General features: G+C 46.4%; 1 protein-coding gene and 2 long non-coding RNA genes across 4 annotated transcripts; all 3 read left to right on the top strand.

The window, feature by feature from the left end:
• The first annotated feature begins 7,408 nt into the window (after nt 1-7,408).
• LOC130405600 (uncharacterized) lies at nt 7,409-10,984 on the top strand. Its single transcript, XR_008904363.1, has 5 exons — nt 7,409-8,576; nt 8,812-8,913; nt 9,232-9,328; nt 9,986-10,241; nt 10,623-10,984. It is a non-coding gene; the product is annotated as an uncharacterized LOC130405600 (long non-coding RNA).
• A 19-nt stretch (nt 10,985-11,003) lies between these two features.
• On the top strand, nt 11,004-12,881 carry LOC130405599 (uncharacterized). The gene is made up of 4 exons (XR_008904362.1): nt 11,004-11,128; nt 11,271-11,799; nt 12,031-12,143; nt 12,328-12,881. It is a non-coding gene; the product is annotated as an uncharacterized LOC130405599 (long non-coding RNA).
• A 3,836-nt stretch (nt 12,882-16,717) lies between these two features.
• On the top strand, nt 16,718-23,189 carry LOC130405595 (E3 ubiquitin-protein ligase TRIM7-like). Of its 2 annotated transcripts, none has more exons than XM_056610772.1 (3): nt 16,718-16,771; nt 16,848-16,988; nt 20,287-23,189. In XM_056610772.1, the coding sequence occupies exon 3, from the start codon at nt 20,289-20,291 to the stop codon at nt 21,939-21,941; it is 1,653 nt and encodes a 550-aa protein (XP_056466747.1). In that variant the 5' UTR covers nt 16,718-16,771; nt 16,848-16,988; nt 20,287-20,288; the 3' UTR covers nt 21,942-23,189. The 2 variants fall into 2 exon arrangements, with proteins under 2 accessions (XP_056466747.1, XP_056466748.1); XM_056610773.1 differs by lacking the exon at nt 16,718-16,771 and adding an exon at nt 17,332-17,372 and having other exon boundaries at nt 16,780-16,988.
• Nucleotides 23,190-23,489: the final 300 nt, after the last annotated feature.

The raw sequence follows: 23,489 nt of genomic DNA, 5'->3' as shown, positions 1-23,489 counted from the left end.
TGGTGTGGCCGTACCATTACTGTATATGCCTGATATATATATATATATATAGGCCTGATAATACTAGTTAATATAAAAGTAATGGTTATTTCTCCCATAGTGCTGCTGTCAAGGCATTAAAGTTTGCTTTAAGAGTCTACTTGAATGTGCTGACTTCATTTGAACACATTTGGTTATGCAGATGCATATTGATGATATTGATGATATTGGTGATTCTTTATAATGGTCAGTTGGTCTTGGTTCATGCAGCTGAGCACATGTTACCGGGAAGTAGCTAATCGTTTGTGCCTTGACACTATTAGTCTGTAAGTACCTGATTCTTTGAACTGCTATAGTTAATTATTCTGTATAAGGCTAATTCCTGCAATAGTCCTGCTATGTAAAATTATTTTCCCTTTCTATTTCTGTAGTGTGTTGCAGTTTTACAAAATGAATGTACAAATCCCATGAAGACTTCAGTAAACGTTACAAAAAAGTCAAGCGTTTTGGATTCATTGGAGGACATAACATGAACCTTTACTAACTCGTTTGAAGTGTGAGTGAAGGCCAAGGATTTTTGCTCAATAGCTTCTGAGTTATGGGACCCAGACACCCCAGACCAATGCAGACCTGTCCTGCTATGTGGTACTAACAAGACAAACCACACTAAAAATTCATATTTTGCACCCCCTATTTAATTATTATTTTTTGAAGAATTTCATTCATTTCCTATGGAAAACGGATTTTTGCTCAATAGCTTCAGAGTTATGGGACCCAGACACCCCAGGAAGATCCAAGAGGCCTAGAATGACAGTAAGGACTTAGTAGGTCGCTTAAATAATTGGGTTCAAACCCATTAAGGGCTTTAAAAACAAAAAGCAAAACTTGAAAATCCATTCCAAATTTGATAGGCAACCAGTGAAGTTGGGCCAAGACAGGAGTTATGTGCATGGACAGTAGGCGCCTTGCAATTTTGGGAAAATGGCCTGCAAGTCATATAGTGTGGTGTGTCTTATTAGTGATATTTAGCAGAACAGATTTACATTAGTCTGGCGTGTCTGGGTCCCATAACTTGGAAGCTATTGAGCAAAAAGCATTTTTTAAAATTCAAGGATTTTTTAAAAATTCAATTAAAATTGGAAATGCAAAATATGAATTTTTGGTGAGGTGCGTCTTGTTAGTACCACATAGCAGGACAGGTCTGCATTGGTCTGGGGTGTCTTGGTCCCATAACTTGGAAGCTGTTGAGCAAAAAGCCGTTTTCCATAGGAAATTAATTGAATAATTTTCCCTAGGTAAAAACCAAGCATTAGGAGCAAATGGGTGTCGTATTGTTTTCTGCCAAGACTGAGTGAAAGCACAGCAGGAACTGCTGATTAAGCCGAAATGAAAATTCGAAAATCTGTTGAATATCCAACATCAGACCACCTTCACCACTGTACCACAGACCACGTGACTGAGATCATTTCACCCAAACGAAACTCAAGCAGGCAGTCCGGAAGGCAAGATTCCTCAATTAACTCGGAGCAGAGGGTCAGATCAGCGGAGCGTCAGATCAGTGGCGGTTTTAGGCACGGGCGAACCGGTCAGCCGCCCGGGGCGGCATATTTGTGGGGGGCGTGCGTGCGTCCCCCCCCCCCCCCCCCCGTCAACAATCGCTGCCCGGGGCGTAACTGGACCTAGAACCGCCACTGCGTCAGATCATCGTTCTGGAGTCAGAACATGAATGGAGCGTATGACCAGTGGTGGCTCGTCAGACCAGTGGAGCGTCAGACCAGAGGAGCGTCAGACCAGAGGAGCGTCAGACCAGCAGTCCGGAGACAGACCAGTGTAGCGCATTGGCGTCAATGCTGGTTTTTCCGGCTAAAGCCTCGGATGTTATTTAATTAGCCCCGAATATGATCTATGGAATAAAAAATAAATATATATTTATAAACATTTATAAGTAGCCTAGTCTAGATAGTCCTTTTGGCAAGAGAATAAACAACAACCTGTTTACCACCTCAAGTGAATTAACCTATCCTATCCCCAGTCAGATCCGTGTGTGTGTGTGTGTGTGTGTGTGTGTGTGTGTGTGTGTGTGTGTGTGTGTGTGTTGTGACAACCCGCTCCCTACCAGGGGGATCCGGGGGCGAGTGGTGGAGGGCGTGCACCGCCGCCATCCACTAGCCGGAGGCAGAGAGAGCACTTCATTCCTCACCCTCATCAGCCAGACGGGGAACACCTGGCCGGAGGAAGGGAAGGAGCGGGTGGACATCTTAAAGGAGAGACTCACTCCAGGGCAGAGACAGTCGGACCTATGAGGAGGAGGCCATCGACACGACCCCGGCTACAAGGCTCTCTGAGACCCTAGCCCAGTGATATATAGCCTATAGGCCTACCGTTTGCTTTTGCCTATTCTTTTGAATAAACGCCGACTACGGCTTAAACCCGCATCCCGAGTGTGGTAGGCTACTTGCCGTGACGAACAGTCTCTATCGGAACCGGGTTGCCACTGTGTGTGTGTGTGTGTGTGTGTGTGTATATTAAATTAATCTTTGTGTGTTTATCTATATAGTGTGTATCTAAGGTGTGTGTATCTATATGGTGTAGGCTATAGGCCTACTTATGGTGTGTGCGTGTATATTGTGCCAACCCCGATTGTCGGCGGCTGGGATTTTCAAAGGAGACACTCCAAACAGGGTTGCGGGTCAACGGTTTTAATTTGTTCACCTCACGTGGGAACGAAGCAGGTAAAACAAAAGTCAACATAAGTTCTTCCGCTTATGGGGTAAAAGGGGCCGTCTCCGGGTCTGGTCCGGCTGCGTGGACGGCGTCTCATCGCTCCCGTCTTCTCCCACTCAGTCCTGGGGGGGAAGCGTATTGGCGTTGGTGCGTTCTCCCCCTACCGTGTCTCTCCAACTCGGCAGTCTGCCCCGTCTGGTGCGTGCTCGGTCCTTAAGAGGCCTCTGCAGTCTCCCTCCCCCAGGTGATCCCATTGCCCATGATTGTCCGGGTGCGCTTGATGCGCGCTCCAGCGCCGCCGTGCTGAACGGCACATACCTCCCTCTACTACCTTTCCGTGGAGAGGGCGATGTTCCCGGTGCTGGCGTAGTTCGACCCCCCCAGTTAGAGCGGGGTTGCCACAATATATATGGTTTGTATCTATCTGTGGTGTGTGCGTGCATATGGTGTGAATCTATATGGTGTATTGGTGTGTGTCTGTGTGACAGTTTGACCACTGTCCCCGTCTGTCTAACTGCCCATCAATAGCGCGCATTGATGGATAGTGCATGAACAGCAAACCTTCCAGCATACAATATACTAGTCATGGCAGTGTGACACTGAAGCTTCGATACGTGCTTCAAACCCTGATCTACAACTCCCAAGAAGCACTGCTTCGAAGCTTGAAAAAAAAAAAATCACGTGACATGTGACGTCCGAAGCAGCAACAGGTTCGTTGCCTGAATGAATCACTTGACTGGTCCGCGGCTCGGTGGAGAAGCTTTGAGCAAAAAAAAAGAAAACGACTCAATCCATAAGGCAGCCTACCTCAATACAAATCTTTGAGTGTCTCACCCCATCCCACATAATCACCCCCTAGAGTTACTCAAGCACACCCAACCAACCTTGCCCGAAGCCTGCTGGTCACCGCCTAATTAGGCCTATTTGATGAAAAAAACAAAACACAATCGATGCTACAATCGTTTACGGGAGTTGTGCATAGTATGTAATAGAACAACGTAAGGTATCGATTAGAGTAGACTAGGGGATAACACACTGACTGTGGAGTGGAGGATCCGGGTTCGAATGGCATTCCTGGGGGGAAAGTTGTTATATGCTGTTTCAATTATATCCTAGCCTACATCAGATCTGGACAGAAGGCTAGGCATCCCTTAAGAACAATTTAGGCATCTGTATTTAGATCAATCTTTATTCGTGAAAAGATCATGCTATTAAGTATTTGGGTTTGTGTGTTTGTGCGTCAAATAGTTTTCAAAGCAGGGATACGTTGAATCCACTGCAGCCTCGAACTTCGCCAGCAGAGGTCACTGTCACTGAAGCTTCGAGTAATGAACCCATTTTCGAAACATTGGCTCAACTGGTTCAATGCTTTATAAAAGCTTCATTTGCCCATCACTACAATATACATACAAGCTCTTTATTCAAGTAACAAACAATCTCTCCCTCTCACCATGGCTCTGTACTGCAGACTAAAAGAGTCAGGGTGGGCTGAGGGGTTTAAATATGGTGTCAGGAAACACCTGCTGCCAGCCACTGATTTGCCCAAATTGGGCAAAACCATTTTCCCTTGTGTCAAGGGAGGACACTGAATTCTTCAATCATTGACATTGGACGTTAATGAGCGACAAGTCTAAATGCACTAGTGAAAATCAATGATCTAAAAGATGATAGGAACTTTAACATGCATGCTTGTATATTTGATGAGTTTATTCATGGTTGAGTTGCAAATTGCCACAGTATTATAATCCCCCTGTTGATTGAGCCTGCCTAGTGGGAGGGGCCATGGGGTATAAAAGGGGTGAGCTGCTGTTCTTCTGACAGTCTGCTGTATGCTGTTGCTGGAAGACGTTGTCTGTGTTGAGCAGGGTGCTAAGCTCTCCACGAGATGCGAAATATCTACTGAGGTGATTATTACATTATGTTGTAAATCATGGTTAAATGCAATGTGATTGAGTTTAATTTGCATTCATTTTGCTAATGGTTTATGTGATTTATTGAAGTACCGGTATTTGATTTTGAATATGCTTGATTTATTATAGTGAATATTTGAATTGAATATACCTGACTTGTATGTTGATTATAAATCACTGATAATGTGTGAAGGAAATCGGGGTTTGTGCTGGTTTAACTCATTTGAAATTTAAATAATGATTCTACCTGAAAGTAACATTTTAGAGACTATACATTCAAACTTGTCAAAGTAAGAGGTAAATCACTCTTGACTAATGACAGTCAAATAAGTAGTATAACTTGTATTAAAAAGCTGGATTAGTTAATTATCATCATCATTTAAAAGTTGGATGATCCCCCAAGCCCTGAATTTGTATTGTCATTCATTTATCTGATTTAATGGAGATGGTAGATGTTGAATTGTGGGAGAGTGCCCATGTTTGGGGACCATGAGAAAACTGTTCCTTCCTTCAAAGGTCTATCATGGATATTTAACTGCAGTTTTGTGAGTATCCCAACTTAACCATGAAGATGAACTGCAAACTGTAAGTCATTAATTTCTCATTACTCTTGGGCACATTGTTGTATTTTGGCTTCCTGGTGAGTTAACCCATTACCTGAAGTTCTGAGTATAAGGATGTTTTATTGGTTCATGGGTTACTTGGGTGTTTGGTTTATGTTGGTTTTAATGATTTGTTAAAATGGTTACAGGCTCCAAGTTATTGTTGTAAGCTGGAGTAATGGGTTGGGCTCTGATGTCTTCAGTCTTCTTTCCAGCTACTCTCCTGAGCTCTGCATCTTCATCACATGAGTGTTGCTTTAATGATGAGGGTGTGGTCTGAGTGAGCAGAGGTGCATACTGGGATACAGAGCCGTCTGAAGTCTACAGGTCTGTAGACACGCCCCCTCAGGGGAAACCAAGTGTTTGGGATACTGTCGTGACGTCAGTTACATGGACTGGAAAGTTCTTGAAGATGGAGACAGGGATTCAGAAGGAGAAACACCAGGGCAAGATGAGGGGGATCCTCATCTCAACAACTAAAACACAACTTCAGTCTGACACAAAGAACCATGGAACACATTCAACAGTCCCCTCCAAGCATCGTGACTCCTCAGGAACAGTTTCAATTCCAAGAAGGTCTTATTTGGGGCCATCCCCATATGGATCCTGCTCCTCAAGAGCCACCTCCCTCCACTGGGTGGTCTTCTGAACAGATGACCTCCTTCCTGTCCTCAGGCTGACTAAAGCTGCACTGTTTGCATCTGTGAAGGCCCCTCATTCAGGAAACCACTGGACTACAAAGACATGACTTCAGAGACCTTGAATCAACCTGGGACACATTTTGGAGACGCCAAGCATAATCCATCACCAATGTGGGACGCCACTGAAGAATGTTGTACATAATTTACGTCTCTGGAGACATTGGTTGTTCTGTTCTGGGTGCCCTGGCAGGAGAGCTGGGGTTGGATGATGGAATGCTATTTGGCATGAGGTTTTTACCCTTCATGATTGTTTGGCCTTTTGTGTGTGTGTGGTGTGTGTGTGTGTGTGTGTCATGAGATGGATTGGATTGGATTTTTGACCATCGCTAGGGTTCTACTGTGTCTCCAACTCACACCTGGCATGGGGTTCTACGTGGGTGTTCTGTGTGTGTCCGGCTTGCTTTGACAGTGATAATGTTCATACGGAGGTCTGTGTGATGGCTGGGGATATTGGAATGGTCAAATAAATCATACCTGATGGTCGGCCGGCCTCACGTTTACTTAAGGGCCTCCAGAGCGACGCTCCGGAGCGATATCAACACACTGGGCAGGCAGGAGAGTACCCAACTCGAGTGTAAAAGGAGGGAAGCGGCGTGTTCAGATCAGTGACTTCAAACTAGGACTACACCAATCAGGATCAATGGAGGATGGACTCCTAAAGGCATTCCACAAGGAGACTCTGAAGTCGGAAAGGGTCCTCAATGGATATTCAAGATGACCTTCAGACCTGTAATGAGACGGCTCTTCTTCCTGGCTGGATTGAAGGAGAGCCCTGTGGATCTTGTCTTGCTCTGGCTGTTTCGGACAGGTCTAGCTAAACGATTGGTTCCCTTAAATCAGAACCAATCTGGGAACTCCATCTAGTGCGCTCTTCGAGCTGAAGTTGTGCTCTTCAGCTGAGGAGGCAAGGAAACCTTCACTGGGGCTTCAAGGTGTAAAGAGGAGAATGTTTCAAAGTGTTCCATGGTACTCTGCTGAGGACCGTTGTTGTGTTCCACTGGCTGAGAGGAAGAACCCTCACATCTTCCTCTTGGCCTTTCTCCTCTGGGAATCCTGGCGCCATCTTGAAGGATATTCCAGCTCATGCAACTGATGTCAAGACGGATTCTCAAACACTTGGTTTCTCCTGAGGCGCGTGTCTATAGTAATGAAGACTTGAGACGGCACTGTATCCCAGCATGCATCTCTGCTCACTCAGACCACACCCCCATGAGTAGGATGCAACATTCTAGTGATTGAGATGTAGAGTTTTGTAAGTAACGAGGGAGCAGACAAAGGTGATTAGAACACAATGGCATGTCAAGTCTTTAAACCATGAAGATGGTTGGATAGTTCAGGTATTGGGCTTCTATTTACAATGGGCAGTCTTTTCGCTCGGATGCCCAGTTCTCACTGGACCTGTACATGTGTTGGCTGGCTGGCATGACTTGCTGTTGGTGATGAGGCGGTCAAGGTGACGCTGGGCTATGGTCGGCTCTCTGTGAGCACATTTAGATTTGCTCTGTATGGTTTGTACCCTGAATAATCTAGATAATTGTAAAATGTAGACACTGTTTTGTATTGTATGATTCCATTGTTCTTAGGCAAGGATTTGAGGTTTAAAGTTGTTGTGGGACGTACATGGTAGTATGGTCCTTCGTACGGTTTTGAGTGATATAACGTGTACACACTGGGTGCATAATCATGTAATGACCAACAGCAACAAACAGATCTCCTCAAGGTAAGTCTGTTGGCTGTGTTTTAATGAAGACCATCGCTGGACTTCAGGATCTTCCTCCGTTCAGCTCAAGGTGAGGCGCTGGTTCTGTTTTTTTCTTTGGTTGGTTCCGGCCGGAATGTTCGGATTCCTGTCGGACGGTTTGTCCTTCCCGCCGTGGAAGTTACTGTGTGCGGTCACTTGATTTAGTCCCAATGGTTAGCATAGAACGTTGTAGTCTTGACAGCCATAAGAAACCACCTGGCAGTTAGTTGGACGGGAGTCCCCTGAGGGAATGTGGCTGAACGTTCTAGATTGTATTTGCGTAACCTCGAGCCGTTGCCAACGGAAACTATTTTTCAGTCGGTTTCCATAGGGAATTGTTGCCCCTCATCTTAAACAACTTAAGTTTGAGATTAAATACATACCAACACGTACGTCGTACAATATGTTAATTTCCGATGGTTGCGCCATACTTTTAACCACGTTGACTCTCGCTGCGTACAAAACGGCCTTCTACTTGCGGGCCCATTTTTGAAATCAGTGAAGGCTGAAAATCATTTCAAGGTGGAAGACAATTTGACATTTCTTCAACGGAACACAGCACCTGAATATGGCTAAGATGAGTAAATTTGATTAAATATCAATACTGCTTAGTGTTTGTTAGTTCAGCTTTTGTATGTTTTAAAAATCTGCTGTCATTAATTGCCACAGAAGTTAAACCCTACCCAATCGAATGACGTTAAACAATGACTTTGGTGCAGAGTTACCAACTTGATAATATCAAGCTAAAATAATGGCCATCCTTCCCACATGTTACAGTAGAAGATACTCTAGAACTGTACAAGGTTAAAAAAGTAACATGTAGTTTGTCCCAAGGTGTCTGCCTCCTCACCAAGAGCAAGACCTCCAACTCCTCATCCAAAGCCAGACCTCCACCTCCTGTCAGAAGTCTCCAGAACAGGTCAGTGCTCTGGTGTGTGAGTAGAGTCCTCTCGGGTCAGTTTCATGCATGGCCTGTACCACTTCTTTAAACTTGTGGACTGCTCTGTCTTCATTCCCAAAAACGGGATGCTCATGTCTGGTCTCAAGTCTTCTCTAGCCTTGAGTTATAAAATAATGGTTCAATTAATTGTGTAACTCGGATGAGTCAATTAAGTTTATTGTTGGGCAAATGCTGATATAAACCTGCGCTATAGCTGAAAGGCGAGGCTGAGAGGCTGGGGACCAGAGGCTTGTGGTGCCAGGGTGGACCGGAGACTAAGGCTGGAGACCAGGGGCCTGCAGCACCGGACCAAAGGGTACCCATCACCAAGCTCATCTGAAGCAGTACAATCCACGGTAGTTTAGGTCGGCTTTTGATAATTTTATGACTTTAAATCTGTGCCAAGCTGTGATTTGAGTTAATTCATACGGGCGTTATGTAGGAGTCGTATGAGCCATTATTGTTACTAGTGCTGCTACGACCGTAGTGCGACAATCTGCAGACGTTGTCTAATTTAAGTGTTCAAATATGTTTAAATTTGTCTTCCATTTTACAAGTGAACCTCAGATGCAGGAGGTGGGGTGTGTTGCGTCCCCAGGTGATTTACTGCTGAGACAACTGTGTTCGTAACCAGACCAGGAATCCATGTCTGGAGGAGCCGTGCTGAAGGAGCTGATGGAGGAGCCGTGCTGATGGAGTCGTGCAGCGGAGCTCAACGACCGTGTCCCTCCGTATGTTTCTTGCATTACCCTGCAGGCTGCAATATGAATTGCAATCCGCTCTATAAGACGCCCATATGGTCGTAAAGTAGTCTGCCCCATGGTCATATTCTAGGACATTGTTGAATTACTCCGCCTGTATCTTTCGGCATTGAAGACTATTTATTTATTTCAGCAGGTATTGAAATTGTATAACTAATTTCATACCTGATTTAAACGGCTGTTATTGAGGAATATCTGATTTCAGAAGTGTTGTTATTGAGAGATTTGCACACATCGTCGGGCCAAGTTCCAAATCGAAGGTGTGCTTGATTGATGACTTGAATTTCTACTTTTCATGTATTTGCAATGCACTCGCTAAGCCTGTTAAAATAAAATATGGAAGAACTAACTTCCCTATAAGGGACTTCATATGACGAGTGTTGCGGATGGCACTTCAAAAGCGTGCAGTAACGTTAGGCTATTAGTTTATTTTTAATTCTTACTCACAATTAGTTTAGTTAACATGTTTTAATGTAGCTCAAAATATACATGTTAAAAATATCTAAATTGTGGGTGTGGTCATACGCCAGTAGTTTCTGCCCCACCGAAATGAAGGGGCACCGCACACTACTGCGACTACATTTGTTGTAGCACATGTTGAAGCAGGACTTCCGCTGTTTGTTCCAGACCAGGACTCTGTCTGAGGAGAGCTGCTGGAGGAGCTGAGACGCTGGAGGACGACTAGGAATCGACCAACAAGGAGTCTTCGTAACCTTTTATTTACTTGCATGGTTGACTTAAAGGGAAAAATACAGCTGATACTTTGACATGCGTTAACCAACTACCGCTGTGTTTTCTTACTAGAACGTGTTTCTGGAGCCGAGGCGAGCTGGTAGGGGAGCCGTGAATCTGGAGGATGACCATCACTCTACCAACAAGAATTGTAAGTTTGTATTAACCAATCAAACTGGAAATTGACATTTACATTTAGGGCATTTAGCAGACGCTTTTATCCAAAGCGACCTAAAATAAGTACATTTGTCACAAGAAGTGCATCAATATATCGCTGTCAGTACAGAAAGGATGTCCATAGAACCAAGTGCAAGTACCACAATCGCTAGGCTAATCAATTCCCCGTGTTACAGCCATGATGGCAGCTACTGCAGTTGCTACACAGTTAAGTACTATAATATAATACAATACAGTGTACAATGGTGGCCAGCAGGGGGAGGGTGGCTATGCAGTGTCGAGGTGGACTCTGAACAGGTGAGTCTTGAGGAAATAAAGGGCTTAAAAATAAGACAAACTACATGTTTGTTACCAGACGTTGGGGCCAGACTCGTGCTGTTTGTTCCAGACCAGGACTCTGGCTGTGGAGAGCTGCTGGAGGAGCTGAGACGCTGGAGGACGACTAGGAATCGACCAACAAGGAGTCTTCGTAACTTTTTATTTACTTGCATGGTTGACTTAAAGGGCAAAATACAGCTGTTACTTTGACATGCGTTAACCAACTACCGCTGTGTTTTCTTACTAGAACGTGTTTCTGGAGCCGAGGCGAGCTGGTAGGGGAGCCGTGAATCTGGAGGATGACCATCACTCTACCAACCAGGGTTGTAAGTTTGTATTAACCAAACAAACTGGGAATAAAGGGCTTAAAAATAAGACAAACGACATGTTTGTTACAGACGTTGGGGCCAGACTCGCGCTGTTTGTTCCAGACCAGGACTCTGGCTGAGGAGAGCTGATGGACGAGCCAAGACTCTGGGGGACGACATCACTCTACCATCCAGGATCCTCGCAAGTTTGCATTATCTGGACATAGTGGACTAGGTAAGTCCTCAGAATACAGTGATGCGTCCTTGAGCAAGGCGCCCTAAAGCCTGCCTGCTCCTTAATGACGTCTCTTTGGTTCAGATACTGTTGCATCTTTTGAATATTGAACCTAATCAATTGCCTTGTTTGGTCCGGGCAGAAACACCTGAGCTGATCCTCACCTGATCCTGTTTGGTCGGGGGCAGACACACCTGAGCTGAACCCCAACTGAACCTGACATCCTGCTGGTCCCATCTCCTCAGTTCATCTTAGCCTCTTCTTCCAGAAGACCTGCTGAGCTCAGCAGTCTGAGGCTGATGTATCAATGACCTCCAGTGGGAGTGATCTTCTTGACCCCACATGTAACCGTGTGCTTCCACACGCCTTTCCCTCTCGTCTGTCACTAACCTCACTACTTCACTACTCTCTACTGCTTCTTCTTCTTCCTTCTCTGTGGTTCGAACCTTTACATTGAAGGCGCGTCTCCATGCCCTCAGAGGGTTCAGCGTTAGGGTTGAGAGTCAGGGTTTAGAGTCAGGGACAGAGCTGGTCAGGGAGGACTGCTTTAACACAAACCTCTTCACTTGCTTTCACGTGCTGTTTGTTCCAGACCAGGACTCTGGCTGAGGAGAGCTGATGGACGAGCCAAGACTCTGGAGGACGACATCACTCAACCAACCAGGATCCTCGTAAGTTTGCATAAAATAAACAGAGTGGACTTGTTGTAACGCAGGATTAGTTTGTCCAGTACAAGTTACGGCATACTACTCTGGTTGTTTACCAGAAAAACTACAGCTTCTACTTTGTTACGGGCCATTAGAGCCCAACTACTCCTGTGTTTGTGATCTTACATTAAAGACAAACTTCTACGGTGTTTGTTACCTTACATTAGAGACAAATTATGTTTGTAACCCGACCAGGAATCTAGACTGATGGAGAAGCCGTACATCTGGAAGGCAAATCCTGAGGACCACCAGGACTCTACCATCAAGGATTCCTCATAAGTTTCCATTATCTGGACATAGTGGACAAGGTAGGGGGTTGGGGGTTCAACTCTCAAACCAATGGTGCAGGGTTCAAGTCCTCAGAATACAGTGATGCTTCCTTGAGCAAGGCCCCTAAAGCCTGCCTGCTCCTTAATGACTAATCTTCGGTTCAGATAATGTTGCATCTTTTGAATATTGAACCTAATCAATGTCCTTCTTTGTTCCGGGCAGAAACACCTGAGCTGATCCTCACCTGATCCTGTTTGGTCGGGGGCAGACACACCTGAGCTGAACCCCAACTGAACCTGACATCCTGCTGGTCCCATCTCCTCAGTTCATCTTAGCCTCTTCTTCCAGAAGACCTGCTGAGCTCAGCAGTCTGAGGCTGATGGATTAATGACCTCCAGTGGGAGTGATCTTCTTGACCCCACATGTAACCGTGTGCTTCCACACGCCTTTCCATCACGTCTGTCACTAACCTCACTACTTCACTACTCTCTACTGCTTCCTCTTCTTCTTCCTTCTCTGTGGTTCGAACCTTTACACGGAAGGCGCGTCTTCCTGCCCTCAGAGGGTTCAGCGTTAGGGTTGAGAGTCAGGGTTTAGAGTCAGGGACAGAGCTGGTCAGGGAGGGCTGCTTTAACACAAACCTCTTCACTTGCTTTCGGAATGGTGGTGATATTTTGATAACATTCATTTGGGAAAATGTTTTCCTCTGCTTCCCTTTACAAAATTGTATTCAACTTCTGTCAAGTGCTTTTGTTTATATATTAAAATCCCACATTGACTTCTACATATTTGGTGCGGTTCATTTTTTGTCCTTCAACTTGGTTAATGTAAAGCTAAACTCCTGCAATACATTTAATATACATGAATGTTATTCAGCAATTTTCACATAATCCATTTTGTAAAAATACGAAACCTCCATATTACTACTAAATTCAAGGATATTCTTGTATTTAACAATGTACATACTGCCCCGCAGGCCATTATCTCCTACTACAACACGTTCAATCCACCAACCCGTCTCGCATCAATGTACTATTGCTACGTTGGTTCGAACGGAAAATGTAGTTTGGTGTGAGACTGTTGTCCAGCAGAGGGAGCTGTCGTACACCTTAATTATACAGGAATGTCTGTATTTACGTTTTAATATGTTCATGTGCTGGTCTAATTTGTCCACAAATAACTCTGCCTCCAGCAACAGGATTAGTCGAAACATATAAAATGATAGAAGTAAAAGCACAGTTCACCAGATCTGAGGTCAGCTGCGGTCAGATTTTGGATCATGAATGTATTGAGTGAACGAGCTAAATATTGACCACCTGGAACTTGGTGACTTTCCTGGTGCTCTGAGGACGGCAGGACGCGTGTTTGCCTGGTCGATTAGGCCCTGAGCCCAGACATCCTAATCACATACCCTGTTTAATTGGCCCCGAATATAATTGTTGGGTTAAAAAAATAAAAGTACAAATATTTATAATTATTTAGAAGTAGCCTAGTCTAGATAGTCCTTCTGGCAAGAGAATAAACAGTTTATTAACGTAACCTTTTTACCTCAAGTGAATGAACCTATCCTATCCCCAGTCAGATCCGTGTGTGTATGTAAGGTCTAGGTACCAGTGGAGGGTCAGACCAGTGGAGGGTCAGACCAGTGGAGGGTCAGACCAGTGGTCCGGAGGGTCAGCCCAGCGGTCCGGAGGGTCAGCCCAGCGGTCCGGAGGGTCAGCCCAGCGGTCCGGAGCGTCAGACCCGCGGTCCGGAGCGTCAGCCCAGCGGTCCGGAGCGTCAGACCAGCGGTCCGGAGCGTCAGCCCAGCGGTCCGGAGGGTCAGACCCGTGGAGGGTCAGACCAGCGGTCCGGAGGGTCAGACCAGCGGTCCGGAGCGTCAGCCCAGCGGTCCGGAGCGTCAGACCCGTGGAGGGTCAGACCAGCGGTCCGGAGCGTCAGCCCAGCGGTCTGGAGCGTCAGACCCGTGGAGGGTCAGACCAGCGGTCCGGAGCGTCAGACCAGTGGAGGGTCAGACCCGTGGAGGGTCAGGTAGGGTCAGGTAATTTAATTTGAACACATTTGGTTATGCAGATGCATATTGGTGATATTGATGATTCTTTATAATGGTTCAGTTGGTCTTGGTTCATGCAGCTGAGCACATGGTACAGGGAAGAGGTGGCTAATCGTTTATGCCTTGACACTATTAGTCTGTAAGTACCTGATTGTTCAGAATGACTTGGGAGGGAGATAGAGAGTGGTCTGTCTGATATCAACGAGGGCCATGATATAAAAACATGTTAACACCCTCTCCATGGGCGGAGGTCTTGTAAGGGGTGCAGCACAGAGCCCTCTGGACCGTTGACCACCAACATGAAAACATGTCCATATGCTGATGACACGGCCATCGTGGGATGCAGAAGGGGTGATAGTGACGAGGAGAACAGGAGCCTTGTGAGGGACATTCTCATTTGGTGCCACTCAAACCACCTGCAGCTTAACACGTCAAAAACCGAAGAGCTGGTCATAGACTATGGGAAGTCCAGACCACGTCCTGGACCAGTTCAGATTGGAGCTGGACTCTCTGGTGTCAGCAGCAGAGAGGAGAACGTCCAACAAACTGCTGGCTCTTCTGGACAACGTCAGCCATCGTCTGTACACGGTCATAAGCAACCAGAGGAGGGGGGTTGGGCGATGTGTGGAGGATGTCTGGTAACCCTAGATAACACCCCCCCCCCACACTCACACTTTTGGGTATGCTGAGCCTCTGCTTTTCTATATATATATATAGATAATATGTATGGATATATTGACTACTTTTTATTGATTGTTTTTGTGTTTTTTATTGTGTGTGCGATTGTGTGTGACTTGGATTTGCAGACTATCTACTGCACAACATGTTGCCCCATTGGGGGACAATAAAGTATTTTTGGACCTTGAACTTTGAGAGGAGCTGGTTCAGCGACAGGATGCTCCTCAACACCAACAGACTGAAGAACTCCTCTGTCCCCCCGGGCCATTAGACGGTCCAACGCCTCACTGGGAGGTAGGCGGCAGCCAAGGAGGACAGAGGTTGGGGAGGAGCACCAGGTCTGACCCAACACCCACTACAAAACAGAACAGTCTCAAACTCAGCCTGGCTGTTTGATTCACCGTTTCTTGCACTGGTTTCATGCACTGTTTAAGCACTGCCTCATGGAAATATTGGCTTGTATAGTATTCATGTTGTATATTATCCCCCTGCATATATATTCTTTGCATTTTGCATTTCGTACTTCTGCACATTTATACTTGTTTTCAAGTCTTATTCTATTAGTTACATGGTGTTTACCCTCACTAAATCACAACACACCCCAGCTCCACTCATAATTATCGATGGATTCCCAGTACCCTTCTCCTCCAAAGTCAAGAGCCTCGGCGTCATCCTGGACAACACCCTCTCATTCGCACCCCATATTCACAACATCACCCGGACTGCATTCTTCCACCTCCGCAACATCGCCAGACTCCGCCCATCACTGACCCAATCCAGCACTGAAATCCTAGTTCACTCATTTGTCACATCACGCATAGACTACTGCAACGCCCTCCTCACCGGACTCCCCACCAAACTCATCAACAGACTGCAGATCATTCAGAACTCAGCCGCCCGGATCATCACCCGCACCAAATCATCTGACCACATCACCCCTGTCCTCATTCAACTTCACTGGCTCCCAGTACACTACCGCATCCAATACAAAACCCTACTCCTCACCTACAAAGCTCTCCACAACCTAGCCCCCAGTTATCTCTGCGACCTCCTCCAAGAATACACTCCCTCCCGCTCCCTCCGCTCAACCTCTGCTGGACTACTATGTATCCCCACATCACGACTCACTTCAATGGGTGCCCGGTCATTCAGCTGTTCAGCACCCAGGCTCTGGAACTCCCTCCCCCCACACATAAAACAGTCAGACACCATTACAACCTTCAAGTCACAACTCAAAACTCACCTGTTCAAACTCGCACACAACGTCTAACTGATCACTGTTTTGTTTGTTTGTTTGTTTTGTTTTGTCTTGTTTTTGTTTTATTTATTTCTTATTGCTTATGTTTATTTATTTATTTTTTACACAATGTCTTGTTTTTTTAAAAAATTGTATGATGACTATATGCTCTGTAAGGTGACCTTGGGTGTCTTGAAAGGCGCCTCTAAATTAAAAGTATTATTTATTATTATTACCGCGGCTGCTGAAGGCCTTCTGGAGCCAGGAGGTCCCCTGGGACTGGACCCCCTTGCTTCAGGGCCCACCTGGGGTCCCCCCTACAGAGACGGCCCCCCGGTCCGGGAGGATGGTGGCATGGGAGGGAGGCCGACTATGGAATGCCACAAATTGAAATGGAAATGTTAATTGCGTCATATATTTATTGTAAGTGCTTTATAATTATTTGAAGGCAAGGCGTGAAGTATTTCAAATATCTGCAGTTCTTTCAAATATAAGGCAGTGTTATATCGAGTTAGATTAGTATTTGTACTGAGACTGGAGCGCTGTTTGTCTGATGACGAGGCCCTGGTTTGATCTGACCCTGCCAATTTCCAAGTCCAGAGGAGAGGAGAGGAGGAGAGGAAGAGAGGAGAGGAGAGGAGGGGATCGGAGGTGAGGAGAGGTGTGGAGAGGAGTGGAGAGAGGACGAGAGCCGGGAGGTAAGCAACCCGCCCTTAAAGAGCCAGTGACTCTGATTGGTTGAATGGTACTGTACTCTGCACATTGACAATAAAGTTGAATCGAAGCTTATGACCGAGATCACTTCACGGAAACGAAACTCAAACCGGAATGCGAGACCAGTGGAGCGACGGACCAGCACAGCGTCAGACCAGTAGAGCGTCAAGGTTCCTCAAGAAACGAGCTTCTCCTAGACAGGTTGGTTCGTTTTTTACTTTTACCAAGGCTAGGTGTCCTTCTCCGGACTTTTTTGCCTCAATGTTTGCATAAACTCAAAAAATGGCTTAGAGGACAATATAGTACAACTACATTCCTCAAAATAATAAATAAATATATATATATATATGTATTGTAGCGGGCCAGTGGGTGTGGGGTTTCCACGCTACCAAGTTAAACAGATATTACGACACAACACACAGAAAGCAGTTCAAATGCAGAGTGGTTTATTTACCCAGTAAACGAAACCAGGGTGGGAAAAGGGTCATCCACCTCCGTTAGTTCAATGTCCGTCCAACACCTTCCACCTATCTCTCTCCCTTAGGGCGTTCCACGCTGCCAGGCGATCACACAGATCATGCCGGTGTGAGTACCAAATGTGTTCGGCTGCCAGATCGGCTCGGGGGTCCTAGATGCGCAAAAATTACGCACTTCCTGTAAACGATGTCATTAAATGCGCATGCGCGTCACTCAGTAGCCGGTGTGTCAGCGATATGTAAATGTAGTCATTGCTAAGAAGCAGTGGCGGCTGGTGAATTTTATTATAGGGGGGGGGGGGGGGGGGGGGCAGAACGTTTATAAACCAAACCCCTGTAGGGGGGGTCTGGGGCCCTCCTCCACCCAAAGTATTTTTTTGTGTTTTTCATATAAAAACGAAGCATTCTGGACTGGTGCATTCTGACAAAATAATAAAGACAAAATAGAACATTTCCTAACAAAGACGAATGGAGCGGGGGAACAAAGTTTTTACTTAATTTATTTGCCTTGTAGAATTCAGCAAGATTAAAAGTGCAAATACATCAATAATAATTGGGAATTACCGGTATACACAAGTTAACATTCTCTTTCTGTCTATATCTGTATGTGTGTTTGTGAGAGAGTGAGAGAATGTGATTCTAAAAGGGGTGAGTTTTACGGACAATCTATTATTCCGTGTGAGATGCAAAAATGCATCTCACATTTACACCTTAGTCAGTTAGTTCAGTATGACATTTAATGTGGTTTTAGAAATTCACGTCTGAGTCTATGACTACACCAAGATTTCTGTCTTGGTGTGTGCTTTCTAACATAAAAGCTGTGCACTGACTTTTAATTGTTCATCCCTTGCACCAAAGACCATTACTTCAGTTTTTTCATTGTTCAATTGAAGACAATTTGGCACATCCATTGATTGAAGTAGTTATTTAGCTGTTTCAATGATTTTGCTTAAAAATGGTAAGTTAGATATGGCTTGATGACTGTTGTTTTCAGAGCCTGTGGGAATCACCTCTGCGATATCACCACTGCAGGCCACATGAATAGAAAAATATATAATAATCTACAAATATTTCAGTGTGTGTGCTCGTGTGTGTATCCAAACACATACACTGCAATTCACATACACACATACAGCTCAATGTAAATCCATGAAAACATCATGTTTTGATCACACGGCCAATTGAGGATATATTCATGAATGTGGTAACACATTATATACATTCTTATAGGCCTACCTTGAAATTGTTACTATTTTACAGATGTTTGTTAAATTATAGAGCAAAGATACCCCTAGTGGAAACGAGGAAAATGTTACATTTTTTATTTTTTAGTTGTATAGGCAAGGATACAATTCATTGAACATTTGGAAAATCATAGAAAAAAAAATCAATTTTCAAAGAATAGGATGAATATCGAATATGAACACATTCATGAATTCTTCCTCAATTCACCATGGGATCTAAGCATAGCGTTTTTTATGGATTTACATTTAGCTGTTCCTCAGTTGTATCAATTGTCTTATTTATTCTGTTTTGTATGAGCAAATACAATCTCAATCATATGACTGTCCAAGTTCTTCATTTTCAGTTAATAAAAACTAGAAAATACTGTCTTAATATCTAACTTTAACAATGCCAATCCTTACTTTAACATATGTGAAAATAAAAACATGCATTCATCAGTGCTTTAAGACGTGTTTCCAATGGCTGTGTGAGAGAACGGGCTCCGTTCAATGAAATCAGAACCAAACCTGATTGAGCACCGCAGTGGCGGTTTTAGGTACGGGCGAACCAGGCAGCCGCCCGGGGCGGCATATTTGTGGGGGGCGCCAAGTCACATGGGGGGCGCCACGAGCAGTAAAAAAAAAATTGTGCTGCGTAGCGGTTATCAATGAAGTACTACATAACATTGTGTTGGGAATAGGTATTTTGGCGCCCCCTCTGGCTGCAGGCGCACACGGCACAAAGGTGCCGTGCGCAGACGGAATGAAACCCCCACTGAAGTCCGTAGATTTGGCATGCAAACCTTACCATGCAACATAAGGTAAGGTTTGCGTAAAGCTCCCATTTGGTGAAAAGACTAGACTGCGTCGGGTTCTCGCGGCGGCGGTGCCCCGAAAGCGGGGCTCCGGCGGGAGACAATCCCGGGATACAACCGTGTGCAACAATCCCTTTCTCCTCCATGTCGCGGTTCAATCTGGACTTCAGAGAGTCGAAGCGAAAGTTGTGCAGGGTTTGAATTACTAGCTATTCCATGTGCCCTGATAGGTGCGATTCGTCAGGTAGGATGTGAACCAGGTTTGCGCAGAGTCAGCGGGTCCGAGTTCAGCAAGAGTGGCGAGGAGGAAGGAACTGGTGGTTCACTGTGTCGAAAGCCACGGACAGGCTGAGGAGGAGGTGAACCGATGAGAGGGACGAGGCTCTGGCAGCACGGAGTGACTCATTCACTGCAAGGAGAGCTGTCTCAGTGGAGTCTGCGGACTTGAAGCCGGACTGTAGAGGGTCAAGCAGATTGTTGTGTGAGAGATAGGAGAACAGTTGATCAGAGATGGCACGTTCCAGTGTTTTAGAAAGGAATGAGAGAAGAGATACCGTCTGTAGTCCTGGATGTCGATTGTGTCAAGGGTCAATTTCTTGATGAGCGGCTTGATTCTGGCAGTCTTGACGGACCCTCAAAAAATGCCTGAAGTGAGGGAGGAGTAGATGAAGGTGGTGGGGAATGGCAGGATGTAGATAGTGACGTCCTGGAGGAGTGAGGAGGGGTGAGGGCATTACATTCATGTTCCTCTCAGACTTTTGACCTCTGTCCTAACAGCAATGGTTAGAATTCAAGCAACGGTTGAAAAATGGTTTACAAACGGTTGGTAATAAGGTGTCTCTTGACTCTTTTCTACTGGTGAAGAAAGTTGATTAATCTCCAGCATCTGTAGATCATTAGCCTGAGGATATGCTGCCTTGTTGACGTATCTCCCCTGTCCTCCTTCCTCACCCCTTCTACTCTCCGGTTCTCCCTTCTCCTCCAGCCATGTCCTCCCCAACAAATGTGTCTGAGGACCAGCTCCAGTGTCCCATCTGTTTCCTGGTCTTCACTGATCCCGTTTCCACGCCATGTGGTCATAACTTCTGCAAGGCCTGCATCAACCGGTTCTGGACCGACCAGACGGCGCCGTGCTGCCCGTGCTGCCGGCAGCCCTGCAGACCCTCGGAGATCAGGGTGAACACCGGCCTGCGGGACATCTTGGAGCTCTTCATCAGCACCCGAGAGGAGGAGGGCTCCGTCGCTCGGCCAGGGCAGGTGCCTTGCGACGTCTGCCGTGGCTCCAAGCTCAGGGCCCAGAAGACCTGCATGGTGTGTCTGGTGTCCTACTGCCGCAACCACCTGGAGCCGCACCGCAGGGTGCCCGGCCTCATGAGGCACCAGCTGGAGGAGCCGCTGCAGAACCTGGCCGGCCGCGTGTGCCAGAAGCACAACAAGGTGCTGGAGGTGTTCTGCAGGGAGGAGCAGGTGTGCGTGTGCGTCCTGTGTATGAAGGAGGAACACCTGACCCACCAGACCGTCTCCCTGGAGGAGGAGGCCGCAGAGAGGAGGACTGGTCTAGGAGTCAGGGCGCTCCATTTGAAGGAGCAGCTGAAACATAAAGCCTTTGAGATTCAAGACGCAAAGAGATGCATGGAGGACAGAAGGAGGGAGGTGGAGACAGACACGCAGGAGTGCGTGACGACTTTTGAATGTCTAGTTGATTCTGCTCAGGCCCACATGAAGCAGATGCTCGGAGTGATGAAGGAGAGGCAGAAGTCAGAGGAGGAGAAGGCTACACATCATCTCAGAAAGCTCCACTTTGAGCTAGCAGAGTTCCACCAGAAGAGCAAGGAGATGGAGGAGCTCTGCCAGACCAAGGATCCCCTCCTCCTCCTCAACGGCTCCTCCGGGCCCCTCCCCGCCCCCCCGGCTCCCGGGGGCCCCACTGGGGGCGCCGTCCGGCAGCAGCCGCTGTGGGCGGCGGAGGTGAAGGCGTTGGTGCAGAGGGTGGAGGAGACTCTGAGCAGGGAGATGAAGAGGGTCCTGGCTGGGGAGGAGGACGAGCTGAAGGCCCAGCAGCGCCACTGGGTGGAGGTGGACCTGGACGCTGACACCGCCCACCCCGGCTTGGTACTCTCCCAAGATAAGAAAAGAGTGAAGGACGGAGGGCCGCTGACCCAAGACCCTCTCCCCAAAAACCCCAAGAGGTTTGACTCCCACCACTGTGTTCTGGCCAAGAAGGGCTTCTCATCGGGGCGTTTCTACTTCCAGGTGGAGGTCAGGGGTCAGACGGGGTGGGAGGTGGGGGTGGTCAGAGAGTCCATCCAGAGGAAGGGTCCCTGGATGTGCCTCCGCCCCCAGCATGGTGTCTGGACCCTGGGTCTCTACGATGGGCAGTACCAGGCCAACGCCAGCCCCCCCGTGCCCCTCCACCTGGGGCAGCTGCCCCAGAAGGTGGGGGTATCTGTGGACTACGAAGGGGGCTGCGTCTCCTTCTATGACGTGGACTCCAGGACCCTGATGTACTGCTTCAGCGGCTGCTGCTTTAACGACTTGTGGTTCAGCAAGTACAAAGGAACCAACATCCTCCCCTTCTTCCGGCCCAGTGACAGACCTGGCGATGGGCCTCTGATCATCAGTCCCGTCCACCAGCGCTGAGGTTAAGGTGTGTGTGACGCACAGGGTAGAGGGGGCCGTCAACCCCCTGCCCACCGGGTTCCATCCCCACGGTGTGGGTCGTACAGGACTTCTCCTCCAGGGCATCAGGGGCTGCTGGCTGTTGGGGCGTTGAGGAGCCCAGATCAACACAACCTTTACCTCTCACACCTTTAAAGGTTGGAGGGTTTTGTTCATCCATACCTCCGGATCCGGATTGCGCGACTTTGAAAATTGAACTTTCATCTACGCTTGACGCTTGCACAGAAGCATACGGCCAACATCTTTCTTTATTCTGGGTGGAAATAGTTACATAGTTACGCCACTAAATGCGTTTTTGGAAACATTTTTAGCGAGAAATGTGCATTTTACTTTCATAATGTTCGCTCGGTGAATGTGAAGGATGTTTGGTTTGATAGTTATGACGAAGAGGGAACGCTCCGTTCACTTGCATGGACATGGACTCATCTAGCTGCGTTGGCGCGTTGACACGTTGGAAGAGTTGAACCACCACACACTGATCAAGCATCAGGTTAGGGGCGTTACTCGCGTTATCCAACGCGAGTAACGCGGTTGGTGTGGCCGTACCATTACTGTATATGCCTGATATATATCTATATATATATATAGGCCTGATAATACTCATAGTTAATATAAAAGTAATTGTTATTTCTCCCATAGTGCTGCTGTCAAGGCATTAAAGTTTGCTTTAAGAGTCTACTTGAATGTGCTGACTTAATTTGAACACATTTGGTTATGCAGATGCATATTGATGATATTGATGATATTGGTGATTCTTTATAATGGTCAGTTGGTCTTGGTTCATGCAGCTGAGCACATGTTACCGGGAAGTAGCTAATCGTTTGTGCCTATACACTATTAGTCTGTAAGAACCTGATTCTTTGAACTGCTATAGTTAATTATTCTGTATAAGGCTAATTCCTGCAATAGTCCTGCTATGTAAAATTATTTTCCCTTTCTATTTCTGTATTGTGTTGCAGTTTTACAAAATAAATGTACAAATCCCATGGAGACTTCAGTAAATGTTACAAAAAAGTCAAGCGTTTTGGATTCATTGGAGGATTTGAAGGTTGTTCTCTAGCTGTCAGTGCGAGGGCAGCACAGTAATAGTTAACTTTAACCTTTACTGACTCGTTTGAAGTGTGAGTGAAGGCCAAGGATTTTTGCTCAATAGCTTCTGAGTTATGGGACCCAGACACCCCAGACCAATGCAGACCTGTCCTGCTATGTGGTACTAACAAGACAAACCACACTAAAAAAATTATATTTTGCACCCCCTATTTAATCATTATTTTTTGAAGAATTTCATTCATTTCCTATGGAAAACGGATTTTTGCTCAATAGCTTCAGAGTTATGGGACCCAGACACCCCAGGAAGATCCAAGAGGCCTAGAATGACAGTAAGGACTTAGTAGGTCGCTTAAATAATTGGGTTCAAACCCATTAAGGGCTTTAAAAACAAAAAGCAAAACTTGAAAATCCATTCCAAATTTGATAGGCAACCAGTGAAGTTGGGCCAAGACAGGAGTT

This window comes from Gadus chalcogrammus, chromosome 16 (genome assembly GCF_026213295.1).
Source record: "Gadus chalcogrammus isolate NIFS_2021 chromosome 16, NIFS_Gcha_1.0, whole genome shotgun sequence".
Taxonomy (NCBI): Eukaryota; Metazoa; Chordata; class Actinopteri; order Gadiformes; family Gadidae; genus Gadus; species Gadus chalcogrammus.
This window is presented reverse-complemented; position numbering and strand designations above follow the sequence as displayed.

What these genes read in the sequence shown, in the direction of transcription:
- LOC130405595 (XM_056610772.1), top strand. Translation starts at nt 20,289, where the DNA reads ATGTCCTCCCCAACAAATGTGTCTGAGGACCAGCTCCAGTGTCCCATC.